At 39.7% G+C, this 18,077-nt stretch overlaps 1 protein-coding gene across 2 annotated transcripts in view; it reads right to left on the bottom strand.

Moving 5' to 3' along the window:
• The window catches only part of LOC102209884 (FERM and PDZ domain-containing protein 4), a 31,964-nt gene that overhangs the window by 11,114 nt on the left and 2,773 nt on the right, over positions 1-18,077 (bottom strand). For both annotated transcript variants that reach the window (XM_005723576.1, XM_005723577.2), the window contains exons 2-6: positions 6,759-6,875; positions 2,111-2,271; positions 1,731-1,833; positions 1,020-1,065; positions 14-118 (exon numbers count right to left, since the gene is read on the bottom strand). In XM_005723576.1, the coding sequence (XP_005723633.1) occupies positions 14-118; positions 1,020-1,065; positions 1,731-1,833; positions 2,111-2,271; positions 6,759-6,875 (532 nt within the window). The remainder of the gene's footprint in view (positions 1-13; positions 119-1,019; positions 1,066-1,730; positions 1,834-2,110; positions 2,272-6,758; positions 6,876-18,077) is intronic.

Raw genomic sequence — 18,077 nt, 5'->3', positions numbered from 1 at the left:
CAACGTGACTTACTGGGACCTGTCCATTGATGATGACCTCTTCAGCGAATCGGACTTTAACAGGATTAGTCTTTAACTTGGCCTTTTTGGCTGCGCTGATGAATGCCGATTTGGGTGACTTTTAGAGGAAAAGAAGGTGGAAAAACAGGCATTAAAATGTGTGTGGTTTTTTTCACTTCACAAAATTCAAGGGCATGCTTCCTTCTTGAAACATGACACCCTCCTATTACTCTCTCTTTGATGATGCAATTAAGGTGGCACTGTGCAAAGGGATAAGAGAGAGGACACCCTCATGTCATTGAGCCTGCAAAGAAACCCCTGGTAAACAGAAGTAATTACAGACAGGATTATAAGAGCTCGGTCCTCAAAGTATTGTACACTGCTTTTCTGCAGCTGCAATCCTTGCTGTTCCTAAAGGCTTGTCGTGTTCAGGACTGAGCAAAGTGCATAAACAAAATGCATGATGACTGGATGAAATCTGAACTATAATAAACATTACGATTACTGTTTCATTGTATACAGTTTTCTACCACACAAGACATAGCACAGGTCTTGTGTCAAAATACAGTTTATATTTTGATTTTTCCTTTCCCTTGTTGTGAGCATGCACTGACGGTTTGGTCTATTTTTGGAGGGAATCCAAGCATAAATCCATTCCCACTGAATTATTATGTGAACTGTAAACAAAGGCTGAATATATGCTCCTGGCACTGTGTGTTCACCGCCATCTGGTGCTCTGTGACTCTAGTAAATGCTGGAGTGGCAGGTTCACATGAGGTTCTGTGAGGATCTAACACTACAACACGAGAAAACTTGGAAAGATTGCAGCAATCAGACTCCCCGTGAGTTCACTGGGCTCTAACACTTAGCCCAGGCATTACCGATGCTGTGCCAGAACTAACATATGGCATGATTAATGGCTTGTTTGCACAGAGTCAACAAAATAATCACCTCCAAATGCACATATAGCCAAGTGGAATGTATCGGATTTCATTCATAAGGAGGACAGGGAAACTTACTGGGTACGGCTGAACAACAGTTAGCAATATGGACTCCTTGCAGCTCCTGCGGGATAAAAGCAACAAAAAAAATAATGAAAGGTTAAGTTTCAATAAATTTAGAAGTTTTTTATGAACAACACAATTAATACAGTCAGAAAAGAGCAGAACGAACACAGTTTCAAAGTGGTGCACCTGGCAGTCCTGTCTTGGCACCATTGTGCTGAGCTTTGCTGCAGAGAAGAAGCCTATTCAAGCCCACAGGAGCTGTAGAGGAGTGGCCACATGGGCACTTTTCCCTGTACTAATGTACTGTTTATAGACTGCAGCACAGGTCACGCAAGGACCAAAGGCTCAGTGCCAGCTTCTCAGCTGTGTGAATGAAATTAATTTAATGAGACGCTTGAAGAAACAACAACACCAGCATACAGCTAAATGAAGCAGGTGGCTAGAGTAATGTTATATTGCTTTATCTATCCAGCTATGATATTTGATTTTTGAGCATATCAGAATAAGATAAAGAAATACAGTGATGGTATGCTTAGAGTGCTTTATGTTTTTTGCAGTTATCAACAGTATCTCCATAGGCAGTAAACTGTTTTATATATTTTAGAGCAGAAATTTTAAGTAAAGACAGTGCAATGAACTACAATATGTCATTTTGTACAAAAAGTATTAAATCTTTGGATGTTTGGGTGTTTTTATTAAAGTTAATTAAGAGTGCTGTATTACCTGACAAGGTCAATAACCCTCTCTCTGGGTGCTGAACTGACTGCCTCATCATTAATCATGATGATCTCGTCCCCTGGGATCAGTTTGCCTTCTGATGGACCCCCTGCCAAAACACACCAAAAAAAGACTTAATGGTCCAAACTTTGCACGGTCCTACCTTTTTTTTTTTTTTCCTGTCTTGGGCCTCAAAGCTCTAATGAATGCTTTCTCATTGAGGACTGTTCAAATCAATGAATCGTTGACGTAAACTACAGTCTCACTGGGTCTTCCTCTTAGCCACATTTTAGGAGGCTTTCATCTCGTGTTGATATAGTAACAGTCATGGATTGAATGAGTCACTGTGTTGTGGTAGAGTCCACTGTGTAGCTGGATTGTGCTACCTGGCGTGACTGAGCGAACCACCACAGGTTTCTCACTGCCTGCTACGAATCCAAAGCCAAGCACTGGGTCTCGCCTCATCTCCACCTTCCGGGGCGCTGGCGGAACAAACTTGTCTCCGTCCAGACGAACTTCCTCCAGGGAGTTGCTCTGGGAGACGTGGCTGTGGGGATAAAAAGGATATTAACTGTTTTTGTCAGGGCAGGGTGGTTTTGATTGATCCTAAATAACCTTTGCTGGTTATTAGTAATCTTGACATTTTTATAAAAATAAATAAATGCAATTTACAGACCATAAAAATAAGCCAGTAGATTAATAGCAGCATCTCTAATTGTTAAATGCTTAATATAACCACTAAAATGAATGTCCTCTGAGAAACAATGACAGCTCTTACAAGAGATAGCTATTGAAAAATTAAAATGGGAGGACAGACATCAACTGCACTGTATACAAAACTGTAATTTCTTCCAAATACCCACAATGTTTAAAAACAAAATGCCACATATTGTTTCAGAATAAGGAATGTGTACAATGCTGCAGAAATAGAGCGTGTGGGCGATGCTAATCAGGCTCCAATGTTTGTATTCTCACATTGCAATGCCTCACAAAGAATCTGTACTTCTCACACCGTTGTGTTAAATGTGTTAAATAATAGGCATGTGTTTCCTTGCCAGACTAATAAAGATCCAGGACAGTTATAATATAGAGTGCCATGTCAGTGAATTTTCCTCCAGACATTGCATTTTTTTTCTTACAGCAATGTTCCATCCTTTGTGATACAGTCGGACAATGTAAATATTGATGCATTCGAAGAACAAAATATTAGGTCTTACGTAGAGTCTCATTCTTTTGCATGAGTGGGGACTTACACGTCTGGCAGAATTATGTTGCATTACCTCTCTCGAGGATGAAATACTGTAGCAGCCAGTACGTTTATTACCTGCAAAGACTCATGCAAATTTAAAGGGTTTAGGCTTAAACATGAATTTATTCTTATGATGTCATGATGTTTAGATCTATACTGTTGTGGATGCACGTTGTGAATGCGGTTTCTATGGTTTGTGTGGCTGAGAACATTGTTAGGGTTTAGCTAATGGGCCACCATGATCGAGAGTGCTGAGGTGATTAATCTAGCCTGCTTTCATTATTCACAGGGGTTGTTACAGTAAAATATTATATGAAACAGTTTGCTGTAGCTCTGCAGTGCATCCAAAAAAGCTTAATTCAGAATACATGTAGGCTGTGAACCTGCTCAGCATGAGAAATGGTGTTTGATTAGCTACATAGCTGCAGTACCTTACCATTTTAGAGCAATAAACTTTTGTTGTAGATGACAGGCGCACAGTAAAACAGTTTCATTTTTAAGATTCACTAATATTGCTACCATTGATAGCTGGCTGCGAATCAAGACTCTAACCTTATCAAACGTTTTGCTTCAGTTACCATGGTAAAATGAATTTTCTCAATCTTTGTAAGAGTATCATCGTTATATTAGCTTTTTGAACTCAAAAGATGTGAAAAGCCAGCATGTACGTTTCACATATTCTGTGATCAGATTTTTTAAAATTTTTTTTACAGTGTTTCTCTGCTCTCCCTGGCTGCAAAAGCAGCAGCGGCAGCAACTCCATATGGTGCCAACAATGTTGGTTAATTAAAGCTGTGGGCAGACAGTGTGTAATTCACAGTTATTCTTGACACATGTACTGTTCACCAGTAAATACTAACAATTAATCTTTCACGGCACAAAGACACAGTGAGATCTGTCAGTTGCATTCCCAATGCAATGAAAAGGCAGCAACAGCAAGTTGCTGACAAGTTCAAAGATGTTAAATGACTGTCAACTGATATTTTGGAAGTGGAGGATTCAGCCGCTTCTTCCCAGGCTAATTAACATGTGATGTTCCATTAGGGTGAAATTCAGCTGCTGAACGGATAACAAAAGAAAACCAAAATGGTTTTGTGTTTTTCTTTGTTTGTTTGTTTGTTTGTTTGTTTGTTAGTAGTAGCAGCCTAGTCCTAAACTAGAATTGAATTCTTTCGTGTACCTTTACACAACATTTCAGATAGAGGATATTTTTCTACATGAAGTTGTAATTCTAATATAAAAGTCTATAAACTGGTTCTATAAATCATTCTCAATGGCACACTGATTCACGGTTGGTCAAGATTTTTGTATGATTTGTGTATGTATGCACTGTATACTAATTACCTTGACTGTGCTATATTATGCTGTGGCCATTATACATGTATTTGCAATTAGGAGACTATCGTGTTTGTTTAAAAAAAAGAAATTACAGCTTCAAGTCTTCCACTGGCAATTAAAAGTTGCAAAACCAACCAACATACAGTTATCCCATATTACACTACAAAATCAACAGACTGAATACCATTTTGCATCTACATTTTAAAAATAATTGATTAAATGACCAAACAAGCACAGGGACCTCTTGTCCTGGTGGTGTGATACAGTAGTATTGGCAGGCAGAACGACTGTGGGCAGAATGTGCAAAGTCTGATGTAACAAGACTGAAAACCGAAGCTTAGTTAAAAATAATGAGTCCCATTATGTCAACTACTTGTATCGTGGACCTGGCCATTTTTTTTCTAAAATCTATTTGCTTCTGCACAATCATTCCACGTTTACTTAAAATCATTAAAAGGGCAAAATGTATTCGGTTATTTTATAGCTAATTAGGAAAATGTATCTGTCACATCTACTTCCCTAGATAGGTAGTCTTTTTAAACAGAGATATTACATTTCTTTGTACAGATTGTTTAATACATTTTATTTCAGTTTGCAAACATATAATCTTAAATTAATATACTACCTCCAGTGTACTCCCACGACTCAGGAGTATAGAATATTCCATAAATTATTAAGTGATGCATTTAAAAGAAATTCAAATAAGCTTTTTATAAACTGCAGCATTTACAAAACTTACGAATTAACCGTATGCTGGCCTCCTTAGCTTCTTAACCTCGAAATTTCCTCTTAAAGTCATGCATTTTGTCCCTGCCTTTAATACTCCAAAGCATTGACTGAAACATTTTGTCTGTCATCATATGACAACTACAGTTATTACATACTGTATCGCAAAAAGGAACATTTAGTTTGAATTTATGTGTCCGTTTTATCTCAGGAATGACAACCTCAGCAGATTGTGCACAAATCAAAACCATATGGACCTGTGCATTCAGGAAGAATGCTGCCGCCTCCTCTCCATGGCCACCTGCTAAACATGGCTAGAGTCCCATTGTGCGGACAGCCATGCATCCACTGGTCTGTAATCATACCCATTAGTTGCTAGTGTAGCTCTACCGCATAGTGCACAAGCTGCACTGTGAGCTTTACGGAGAAGAAGATAAACAAAAAGCGACAGCAAGAAATGCTGGGCCGATTCTCACTATTGCAGTCTAATTTTGGCCTAAAAGGTCATCAACAAAAATCCCAATAACACCCTCCCATCTCAGGTTCAGTTACATGAATGAGTTAATGTAACTCATTCAACTCTCCACTTGTGTCAAAACATATCCCTATATTGTTGTAGCTGCTTTAAATGACACAACATTAATAATTGTATGTCAATCTGTTCATATTGTCTGGTAAATGCTTTATTCATGTGCTCATCCCACACAGACTAGACATGTATTCCACTGAGAAATACAACAGTTTAGCATAGGCAGCTAAGAGGCTTGACAAACTAAGATAGCCACTTGATTATTTATGAATCTTCCTTAAATTTAGAAAGGAAAGGCTGGAGCCAAAACAGCCTCCACGATCTGCCTCTTGCAGACACACTCTGCATCCTGCACTTTCACTGCTCCTTACTTCTTATATAACTCCTCTGACATCACGCTTCTCATGCCATAACCCGTGTGTGACAAGCGCATACCTCCTATTCATATATTAAATAAACATTTGTTGTTGTTTTTTACCACAACTGGAAGACGTATCTGTATTACAAAACCTGCTGTGCTAATAATGTACTCGTTACATCCCATAATATTCAATAAGAAGAATTAAAACTCCTATGAACAAATGAAAGCAGAGAATATTTTTCCAGAAACGGTTAGTATAGATTAGGTTGTTAAAAGCATGTCTAATTTATGTTTTGACGAAATAGTAAAAATCCCGACCAAATCAACATAACAGCAACACTTGTTACACTACTGCACACGCAAACACACGAAGAGCCAGTGAAGAGTTTCTTTTTACCTGTCAGTACAGATTTCCACAAGTGCCAGTTAAGAAGGATCAATTACGCTGATAACACTATAACCCTGCATCCTCTGAGGAATGTGAAGACTCTCAGATCAAAACAAGCCCATGCACAGGTGAATTTCTTCATCGTCATCATCAACAACAACAGCAGCATGCACACACTTGCGCTCTCAAAAGCCCTCTTCTGCATTTGGGAGACTGCATGAGGAGTATTGTGGGTGTGTGTGAGAGCGTGAGAGAGAGTGAGAGTAGGCAGGGGCAGAGTGTGCGCAGCAGCGGAGGGAGCAGAAAATCAGTATTCTGAATGCACAGATGGAGACAGTGTGGAGGCAGTGACGTGGCTGGAATAATCACAGGTTGGCAAAGCGTCTGAAACATCTGGAACAGAGCGAGCTCCCCCTCACTTTCTTTAAACATAGGGCACTTACTTGATGTAGCAGTCACGCCCCTCTCTGTTGGTGCCCATGTCCCATCCATTTGGGGGTCCCTGTGAAGCACTCCAGGTCCCTGAAGGGGGCGGCCAGCCTGAGGATTTGGTCCTGTGGCTGCGGAGGCAGAAAGCGGAGTCAAATCAAGCTTAGCTCCACTTTTTGTAATCATTTGTGGTTTCATTAAAACCTGTGCAAAAATGGTCAGATCGGCTAGTCTAACGGCAGAGTAACTAAAAACAGAGATTTTTGAATCTTAATGGAATAAATAAATTGCACAGATAAAAAGCGATTCAGCCCAAGTGATAAGAGATTGTCCGATTCCTGCGCGATAAACAATGTTCCATAGTCACTGTTCACTGAGTGCATACAAATCAAATTAATTACGTAAGCTCGACACACAGGCGGAGTTGTCATGCCTCACTCTTGTGCTTTGAGAGGCATGAAATTGGTTTTATTTCTAGATGTCAGTACATTCTTTATAAAAGAAGCCCAGGGGAATTCTGTCATGAAGTACTTATTTGATTTGCTCAACGCCAAGACGATTTGATAAAGTTTATCGGAGAATATAACCAGCCATAACCGCCATCCTCAAAACAGTTCATTTTAGCCTATTATCTGGAAGACAGCAGCAGTCTAAATCTCGGTTTCAGCTGATTTTCTGATTCTTACCAGCAAAACAAAGTTCTGCACAGTTAGAAGTTGGCAGAGTGAAGGTGTTCACGAGAACCGTAATTGGTCAAAATGCTTCCATCTGTCTTTTCCTCTGCATCCCATTTCTTTTGTTCCCTCTATCTCTGTCTTTGTGTCTGCACACTGGTGATGGTATGAAAGCAGTGGCAGTAAGTTGTGTCACTTCAAAGGCTTGTCTGCCGTGTAACAGGGCTCTTCGCATTCATTATTCAAAGCCCCTCTTTCTTTCCCTCTAAATGTTTCCCCAGTTACTGTACCAATGATAATAAAATGCGTGCGAGGTGTGCTTGTGTCTGTATGAAAGAGTGCGTCCTAGTGGGCGTGTGTGTGTATGCACATGTCTATTTCATGAGATCTTGATAAAGTATTACCATTTCATCAACACGTGTAAGCTGAAAGAAAGGCCACAAAGCACTGCAAAGCTAGTTGGTGCAAACAGGTAGTCCACGACAAAGTAATGCAATAAAAGCTGGAGCACAGTTCTCAAGTCAGCTACCCTAATAAAAACACACATCTGAGTGCTGCTGGATGCATTAAGTCATATTTAATTCATTTCAAAAATTGAATTCTGCAGTGAAAATGGTGTTTTTCCTTTGGGTACCACATTTTACGTCTGCCTGTGAAGCAATGTGATTTACTTTAACAATGCAGTGGTGCGTTTTGGCGTTATTAGTGTTTCCACACAGATATGGATTTATTTGACCTACAGTACATTAGCTGGGAACAGGCCTCGATGGTGTATATTTAGAACATTTCCTGCAGCTCATATGATGTGTGTGGACACAACTAGATACTGTCTGACGCTGTTGGAGCCACCTCATTGACGAGTCCTCTTTGTACCCACCATTGTACTAGCAGCCATTTTAACACAGGCATTGTCTGATGTTGAAGATTTATACATTTTTCTCAGGAGATGTTCAAAAAATCCAACAAGTGCATAATATTGTAAAATTATGATATTTTTTCCCAACACTACATCGTCAGCAGTGATCTGCTTGACATTTTTTCCAAAGGTCTACACCACAATTAAGTGTATTACTTACAGTTCCAGATGCGGTGCCTTCAAAATATATGACTGAAGTAATGATTTGCTCCAAAAAATCCATTTCCTAACTCTATGCCACAATGTATCAGCAGCATAGTGATAGATACTGTGATCTTTGATTTCTTTTGTCTGCAGACAGGAGGACCATTATGCCACTACGTCGCAGCGCTCCAGCTTAACAAAGCGTCTGAAAAGGTTCACCCACTGGTGGACAGTGAAACCGATCTTCCTCAGTGAGCATCAATAAATAATGCCTGCACAGTCACATCGGACTAAGTAATCAAGCGCTAAGTAGGCAAGCCATGCTGCACAATTCATGAACAGGTTACCCAAGAGTCAGAGTGAGGACAATTAGAACAAGAATTTGGGAGGCAAAATGTAGGCTTTCTCAGAGCATAAATTACACTAAAACCACAAAATGCACAGAGGCCTTTTTTGTATTTTGTGCATGCTTTTGGATTGAGCTCATGTTATTGGATTGAGCTCATGTAGCAGCCAAAAACATTTTTTAAAAGAGCGCCAAAGGAACACTTAAAAGGAATAGGGAAATTAGGCTCTCCTCATGAAAAACTTTGCTAACACAGAAAATAACATCAGGGTTTTATAATCTAAACTAGATAAACGCAACAGAATGTTGCTCAATTGTGAATTTGCCTTGTTTTCAGAGCAGATGTTCCAGTCAGCAGTTGGATTGTTCTGTCCTGGTGATGGCAAAAAGATCACTTTTCAGTGCCTCATAGAAAAAAAGCATGAACAGTGTGACCCTTGCTTAATCACAGGAGTTCACTTTCACTTCATAGAAGCAATCCAGTGTTATATGAATGCTGAAGTCCTATTTATGTAGGGAGTAACTATGCATTATAAACAAGCAACAACTAAGAAGAGCATTCCAACACAGGCATTCCAGTTAGTTTAAATAATTTACTTTGACAATCTTGATGAGGGTTGGCTATGTGAAACCACGTTCTGGTGCCACACGTGGGCCATTATGCATACAGAGAAAAAAAGAAAAGTAATTATTCATGAGGTATTTGTGGTATTCAAGATACACACACACACACACACACACACACACACACACACACACACACACACACACATATAGATATACATATACATATACATATAGATGTGTTTTTGCTCTCACAAGTCTATTTTGCAACAAAGACTCCTGTTTGGAAGCAGCAGCCAAATTTTACTGATGTTTATGTGCCATTTCCCAGGGGGCCCGAACCTATTGCATTTCCTTTTTGTTTCCTACACATTTCCCAGCATGCACCAGGCAAGAGAAAGCGAATATCCCCAGGTTGAGAGAGCCATACTAATTTCCTTTGCATATGCCATCTTGAATAAATCATCACATTGTTCAGCAGCCAGATTAGTGTGATACAGGGATTCTGTCTTACAGCATTTACTGTATTAAAAAAGCATTTTTCTCTCAGCACACCGTTCAGCATTTTCTGCCAGACAAAGACTCTTAAAGACACAAGTTTCATATATTCCCACGATCAAAATGACCTTGCTAGCAGCATTAAAACAATTTTATAGCTATTAAAATTTGACATCACCTTATTCTAAGGTCAACAGTGGGGTCAATCTAACAATAAGTGGGTCTTTTTGTTCAACTCTACCTGCTTGACAAAAAGGGGAGTGTTACAAATATGATTCGAGGCACACTGTGAAGAGGCACTGATTGTGCTTTCTCAGTGCTCTTGAATTAAACAGACAGTTATGCATAGATAGACCACTAATGTGATTCTGTTTGGATATGAAATCAGTGGAGAGACAGCAGACGAGATGACCATCTCCTGGGAGAGAGCCCAGGGAGTAGAGCAGAGTGGCTCAGACAGAGTGGAACCACTCTGATTAAAGGCCCTATTCCTTTGCTCCTCTTTTAGAGACTGCCTCTTGTTTCAGTAAACATCTGCCCTCTGCTCGACTTGCCAAACCACCACCTTGGCTCTAATTCTTTGATCGATACGAAAGCACAAAAGAGCACGGTCCAGCCTGTGATTTATATTGTGTGCTGCTGTATACGCACCAAAATTAAAATGAAGGCTATTGCTACGTAACTACTAATCTTTGAACAAACTGCTCGCTTTTATGTACATAAATGCTTTCTTTGCTGCTCCACATTGCATCTATTTGACGTCAGAGAAGAAATCACTGTTTTTCTACTCTGCAAGAAATGACTTTCCCATGACCACATCGCATTAACGCAGCCAAAAATCAAACTGCCTGGGTGATTAAAATTTCTTCTCTGTCCCATATAATGCCATTATACAATAATATTGAAATTGTCTGCACAATAACACTCACTCCAGAATAAGAGTGTCTGTTTTCCCCATTACTCTAAATGAATATTGTATTTCTGTGTTTGTCTTCGTAAGCACTGATATTGTTGCCATGGGCAACCGCACTATCCTGAGCAGCTCTCTGGTGCCTCTATATAGAAACGTTTTTTGGTTAGTTAATCTCCTCTGGGTGGGTATAAAAAAGCATCTGGGAAACAGCCCACCCACTGTGATCCCCCTGCTATGTTACAGTGAGTAAAGGAACCTCGATGTCCCACTGTTTACCTGTTAAATGACAAAACACCATTATCTTACAAAAGAGCTACTATTTGAAAGCTGGATATAGTCTGCAGTAGCACTTAAAATGTAGGAAACACAGAGCATATCACTAAATATCTAATCAGAATCTTAATGTGCATGATTGCATACACACAATGCGTTTCCCAGCCGAGTAGTAGACCTTACTACATTTGATTGAATTGGTTGAAATGATAAATCCAGCAGTAAAAGATATTCAAAGCTAAATAAAGAAATCTGTGTTTTTTGTTATTACACTGCATTTCCCCCAGCCATCCTTTGTGCTACAGCTCTCTATAGAAAGCATTAACCAAATATAGTGATGAACTTACCCTGTGGGTGCTGAACTAGACATGAATGCTCCTGCACCTCTTTGTGCTACTCACTGCTTTTACGCTAAAAGCTCTACAGCACGCAACATAATAAATAGTTGCCTAAGACCTCATCCACCAGCCAGCTGGCTACCATTTCTGACCCAGAGTCCTTTCTGCTCTACTCTTCCCTGAGAGCTTCTGATTTGAACGCTAAGTATGACAGATCTTTTGGTCTGTGTGTACTCTGATGAACATTTAGGCTAATCAATTTGTGTCCAGACCAGTGATTTCCTGTGAATAAAGTTTGCAGTCAAAACATGTTGAACAATGGGTCACATTATAGATTTTTTTTGGGAAAACACAGCCAGAAATGATCCAAGTGAGCAGCACAAGCATGAAGTCACACAGTCCAAGTAAATTAGCTTTAGCTGTTGTTCTGCATTACTTGGTTGCGGGAAAACATGCACATTTAATGAACATAGCCATCATTTATATAAGAGTGACTAAATATAGCTCCAACAAGATGCAGTGAACAATATTCTAGCTGTTTTTTTCATATATGAGCATGCTCAGCAAACAGCTACAGATTGCTGTACACCTTTTAGCAACCCAGTTGATTCAGGAAAGCCCTGTCTGCCTATTGCTGCTGCTTATATTTAGAGAAAATCAAAAGTGTAACTGTAATTTCAAGGAAAATAAGTTCTTAAAAGCTAAAGAAAAGCAGCAACTTCAAAGAGGACATTATTGCTTTGTATCTTGTTACAAAACCTTAAACAAGTGGAAATGCTAGCTTGCTTTTTAAAACAACAGAGAAAGAAGAAAATGAAAGCTATATCATCCCTTTGTTTCTGATAGCAGACACATCTGGGGGTGTTGCAAGGCAGGAGGAAGAGACAATGAGGGGAGCCTTTCTTGCCTTTCTTGTAGCTCTCTGAATAAATACAGTGGGTTTCGCTGTGAAATACAGACTCGTGCTGACTTAAATTCCTAATGGTAGATGAGAGGGAGACAAACATCAGCAACAACAAAGGGAGGGGAATGCTTCTGTAGAAGTGGTAACTCATAGTCAGGGTTAGCATTGTGTGGCATTATTAACAGTGACAGGATGCAGTGATGGTGGTGGTCCACTGGGAGCCGCATCATTGCTGCCATGGAGGGATACTAAATAGAAAGCAGTGTTTCCGTACGACGATGGAAAATCACTGCTACCTGTTTGATTTCCAGCTGAAATGTTATGAAAAAGGGCCTCGTAAATAAACCGAATACTGAGGTGCAACGCTAGTATTTTTGATGCATGTCTTTTTCCATAAACAAAGAACTAATGAAAAATTGCCAGTGCAGTTCAGTGATGACTCATAAGTGAAATGACACGCTCCTAATATACATTTCTGTGACACACAGTAGCTTGTTTAATGTATCTTGTTTGTGATCAGCTGTTCTTCTCATCAGTGGTCCGTGGTGCCTCTAATGGAGCCAAATCCCCTAGGAGGATTAATGTCCACTGGGGGAGATCAACTCAATCTAGCAGACCCATGTGCGCGCAAGGTGAGGTGTAAGCCCCGTCGACGAATGAATTCCTCAGGACTTATTTTAATCTATGCTTTGCATTATCATTGCTTCTAATGACTTCTTCTAAAACAAAACCAATATGAAACTATGAATCTGTCACAAATGAAAATGACCCACATGAAGGAAGTAAATGTGTAAACCGAAATGTGCTGTCTTTTAATTTTAATTGCAAAGTGTCATGATTTAAACGGCTCTTTAGCAACTGTAAATGTTCTTCCTGTTCAGGGCACAGGTATTTTGATTTTAAAGATAAAAAAACACTCATATGTCATAACTCTAGGCAGAATTAAAACATTTGAGAAAGCTATGATCAGTACCCTAAACTGACTCAAAATGAAAATGACTTAAAACTCTGCTGAGAACCAGCAATCACTGCTATGACTCAATTTCCTGGAATAATCTGAAATTTTGCAACATCCTCTGCTGCTTCTTCTCATGTTTCATAATATCTATGGTTACCTTATATTACATAATACTCGAGCAGTAACCGTGTCCACTGTCTGCAATATTTATGAACTTAGATACGTACAGTTTAGACACATGAATCGCATCACCAATTGCATCCACCCCCACTGCCATCTCTCTCACTTGCTCATTCATTTCACATCATACGTGACTGCACAACTTGCTCTCTTGAACAAATCAATAACTCAGCATTTTTAATAACACTTTCAACATGTGATCTGAATCATGCCTTTGAACATACAAAACGCCGGCTGCTTCAGAACGAACAAGCAAATCCACAGACTGGCAAATTCATAGCAGCATTCGTTGGACTCACCCTGACAGCTTTGGCATCTTCACAAAGCTGAACACATCCATGTGTGCTGCAGACTGCAGTCAAGGCTACAGATTCACCATCTACTTCACTCCGGCCCCATTATCCCTCACACTCTTTGGCAATAGAGAATAAATAATTTAAGGGGGAAAAAGTGGAGCTTCCACAAGTCAGGAGGAGAGATTAGTCCTGTTGTCTGTGCTTCTGCATGGCTGAGTGATTCCCGTGTCCTCGCCTCAGCAACACAAATCCATAGCCCATGGAAAAGGATCTGGCAGCGCAGCTTCCCCTGGTTACATCCTTCAAAGCATGCCTCTGTTAGCTGCGTTAAGCCACCTTCATTTAATTTCCATCGCGCTGGAATGATGTGCAGGAGCCGCACAGTAACAACAGCTTTGGAGAGAGGCAGAGAGAGCCAGAGCGAGGGGCAGAGGGAGGGAGGGACATGGGTGGCGGTGGTTGTGGGTGATGAGAGTGGAAAGAGGAATGTGAGAGGATTTGTGATGTTTGTGTGTGTGCTTAGTAGCAAAGGCACAAGAATTTCTAGTTAAGGATGGATCTGGATTCTAAGAATTGCTCGAAAAACAGTCTGATCAAGCTACATGTGGGTCTTTCCATAAAGCGAGAAAAGGTTGAAAAGAGCAGGAAGGATTAAATAAAAGCTGGCAACACATCATGTGCACATTATATGCAACAGAGGAGTAGCAAGAGCAGCTGAAGAGTTGTGAGGACCTTATGTGTCCCCTCCCCAGATGAGGTCTCTGCATCACAGCTGCACATTATAATTCCTATACTGTACAGTGCATTTGTTTTGACCTTTCAAACCAGTTCAGCAGCTAAATGCTCACTCTAATTGATGCAATTCATGTGAGGTCAAACATTTTAACAGTATCGTCCAATTCAAATAAATAAAGAGTTAATGCACTTATCTTAAAAGAAGAGCATGACTTTAACATGTCATGATAACAGGATCTGTCTTATGTTGTTAGTAATGCCCAAAGTGCCGAAGCAGGAGGCTGTTGGAATTTCAAATGGTTCAGATGTTTAAAAAATGCCTCAATGCCACATATCCATTGCATTCGCAGATCACCACAAGGTCTAGTAACCCAAGGAGGAAGAACTACTCTTCATAAATGAAATACCTCAGATCAAACACCTCTACTGAAAACCACCAAGAGCCAATTAGCTTTCTCTCTGATCCAGGGAGGCCTCACACTTATTCATGCGGATCTGAAAGTTTGGATAAAAGAAAATAGCACAATTTGCTGTTATGGAGATCAGTAAAACATGCATTTTTGATGTTAGACAAGACCAACATCAAATATATTATATAAACACCTGCTGGCATTAAAAAGAATAAAAGCTCGACAAAAGTAAATAAACTAAAAACTGCCCAATTCTCAGATTTTGCATTTTAATCACAGTATAGGCAAAATGATCCAAGAGTTAAAAGGAGAGTCTTTTATCTAGTTCACTGCTCGGAACATGAACTAGAGAATCGGAGAATAAAAAACAGGTAATAAGAATGGCAGGTAGCAAAGGATAAATAAATGCATACACAGAATACAAATAGTGTTTGATTCTAGTTGAGAAAATTCATTCAAGCTACAACTTGTGTTTCCACAATCAAGTACCAAGGATCCTATATTAAAATGCCACAACTTATAAGGCTCTTCAGAGTGAGTCAGTGTGCCTTTGCTGAGAGTGATACATAAAATAAAGTATGTTGTCACTTCCACTCAGGGTCAGGCTTAGGCATGTTTGCTGCCACAGAAAAGATACAACTTAATGGGTAAAAATGGGTGAGCCTCCCGGTGAGTGAGAGTGAGCCCAGGTGAACTGCTGTTGATCTGAATATCTACTTAAGAGTTTTAGATTTGAACATCCATATAGCTGTTTTTTTTCCTTTGGCACTTTTGTGCTACTTTGTCATAAACCATCCATCTGAACTCCAACTAAAAGAAAACAAAGAAAAGAAGAATGAAAACCCAAAAAAAGTGCTTTGCCTATGATTTTTTGATCTATCTAGCTATCATATCGAAAATGTTACTGTTACAATCTGATTCTAAATTGTTGGACTGAAGCATCTTGAGCAATCCGAACAACATTTGGCTGATGATACATGTCTGAAAAAACACAGCCAGTCCTTTTTTTTTTTGGATGAGATGGTAAAGATGCACTGAAGAGCAGAACAGAGAGCGTGTCTGACAATTTGCTTCAAATTCAACTGCAGTGTCCTGTGGCACAAAGATTGAGAGACTCAGCATATTTTAGACAGTTATGTTTGTCCATTTGGGTTTGTGGCCCAGAGGCCAACACGAGTGGCAGAGAATATTAGGGTCAGACAGAAGCGTGATATAAGGCGACTATGGCTGAAGCTTTGACCGATAAAGCCCCGCTGCCCTACTGATCCCTTGCTCTCCCCCTCGCTGAGTCCCTTTTAAAACAGCTGATTTCAGCCTTTCTGGCACACTTGGCCATTTAAAACGTTCACTGCTTTAATTTTGTAAGTACTGCCTGTGGACGACTGCCTTAAAAAATAATAAAAGTAAAACCACTAAATGTTGCAAATGATTCTAGATAACACAGGATTTCTTTAAAAAAAAAACATTCAGAATACATTTTTTCAGGATACAAGGTAACGCCTGCTGTGACATCATGTTTTCATGTTTTCTCATTTTGTACAGTGCAGTGATGTGACTGTGTAGCCTCCGCTACCCTCTGAACTTCGCATTAGTGCCCTCTGGATCACAACATGTGTTTGAGGAGCCACTACAGCAAACTGCCCTTAGACAACGCCCTCATCTGCAGAGTTTGGTTTGTTTGTGAGTGTTTGCCTGTGAGCCACCTCAGAACCTCAACTTTCGCAGTCTCTTAGTGCGACACTAATTACGCCTTGGCTGCGGATGATTTATTCAGTGAATTAAACAGCTTTTAGGGGAGAGTTTAAAGATCTGAACGCCGTTTTGCTATGAATATTCAGTGGTGTGACTAATTGGGATAAGAAGTGAAGTGTTACCTGGCTGAGTTGTGCTACGCTTTAAAAAGATTACGGATTTGGTTTGCCAGTTTCACTACACCTGCTGATAAAGTTCAAAGTAATACTTGGAGGCTGTCGCCTATTTTGTGTGGAGTGAATAAAGCTGCATAATGGGGATACTGCCAGTAAGCTCATCACCATAGTTATCTGTGTGAGTGGTTAACCTGCAGGTTATTAAAACATGTTTTTGTGGGTCAAGGGTAGGTCATGTTTTGGTGCATCCATTTATTAAGAACCAGGTTAGAAATGTTTGCAGCAGACTTCAGGGACTAGATAGCCACCTCCAGGCCTGCTATCACTAACACGAGAAGTGATATGTTATATTAGCCTAAAAACAACTGCATATGAGGCCACTATGGTAAAACAGCTAAAGAAAAACAAGCTTAATTCAACGGTCCCCTTAAACGTTTAGGCTCAGAGGTTTTTGAGCAGCTAAATTATTTTCTTTACTCATACTATATTTTGGAAAACTTCCAATCAGGCTTTTGGGCCCATCAGAGCACAGAAATGGCTTTAGTAGGGATAGAGATTGTAAATGGTGTTGGTATCGACTTGAATAGACCAATAAATAAATAAATAAATAAATAAAAATCCCTGTCCTTGTTCTACCTGACCCCAGTGCAGGTCACAGTTGACTGTATTGTCATAGACGGCCCACAGACAACAGGTCCTAATTCACAGCTAGATAGCATTTTCATTGTGCCCCAAAAATACATATGCCTCAAAAAAATAAACCCATCAACTGACATATAGAAGATTGTTCCACCACTGTTGTTTTTTCTTTTGTTTTTTTGTCTGTCAGAGTTCTACAAAAGTAAGTCTACATTTCGAGACACTTTTTTGATATACCATACCATACCACCTTTATTTAGAAGACTTAGCCTGCAATTTCTTTCTTTTTTTCAGTGTTCGAAACAAACTTCCATAGTGACACGAGGCTCGATCCTGGGACATTTTATTTTCACTGTTTTTCATGCTTGTTTTCTGGTGTTGTCATCAAAAGACGTGCCAATAGTTTTAGATTTATGACGATGATTCCCAACTCTACATTGCTGTTTCTCATGACACTATACGGATTCCATTCAGATGGGGGTTTTTTTTTCAGCAATAATCAGAGCTTACTTCAGCTCAATGAGGATAATACAGCAAGATACAGTGGGGCAAAAAAGTATTTAGTCAGCCACCGATTGTGAAAGTTCCCCCACTTAAAATGATGACAGAGGTCAGTAATTTGCACCAGAGGTACACTTCAACTGTGAGAGACAGAATGTGAAAAAAAAAATCCATGA

The sequence above is a fragment of the Pundamilia nyererei genome, unplaced genomic scaffold (assembly GCF_000239375.1).
Source record: "Pundamilia nyererei isolate P.nyererei 1_Seehausen unplaced genomic scaffold, PunNye1.0 scaffold00009, whole genome shotgun sequence".
NCBI lineage: Eukaryota > Metazoa > Chordata > Actinopteri > Cichliformes > Cichlidae > Pundamilia > Pundamilia nyererei.
This window is presented reverse-complemented; position numbering and strand designations above follow the sequence as displayed.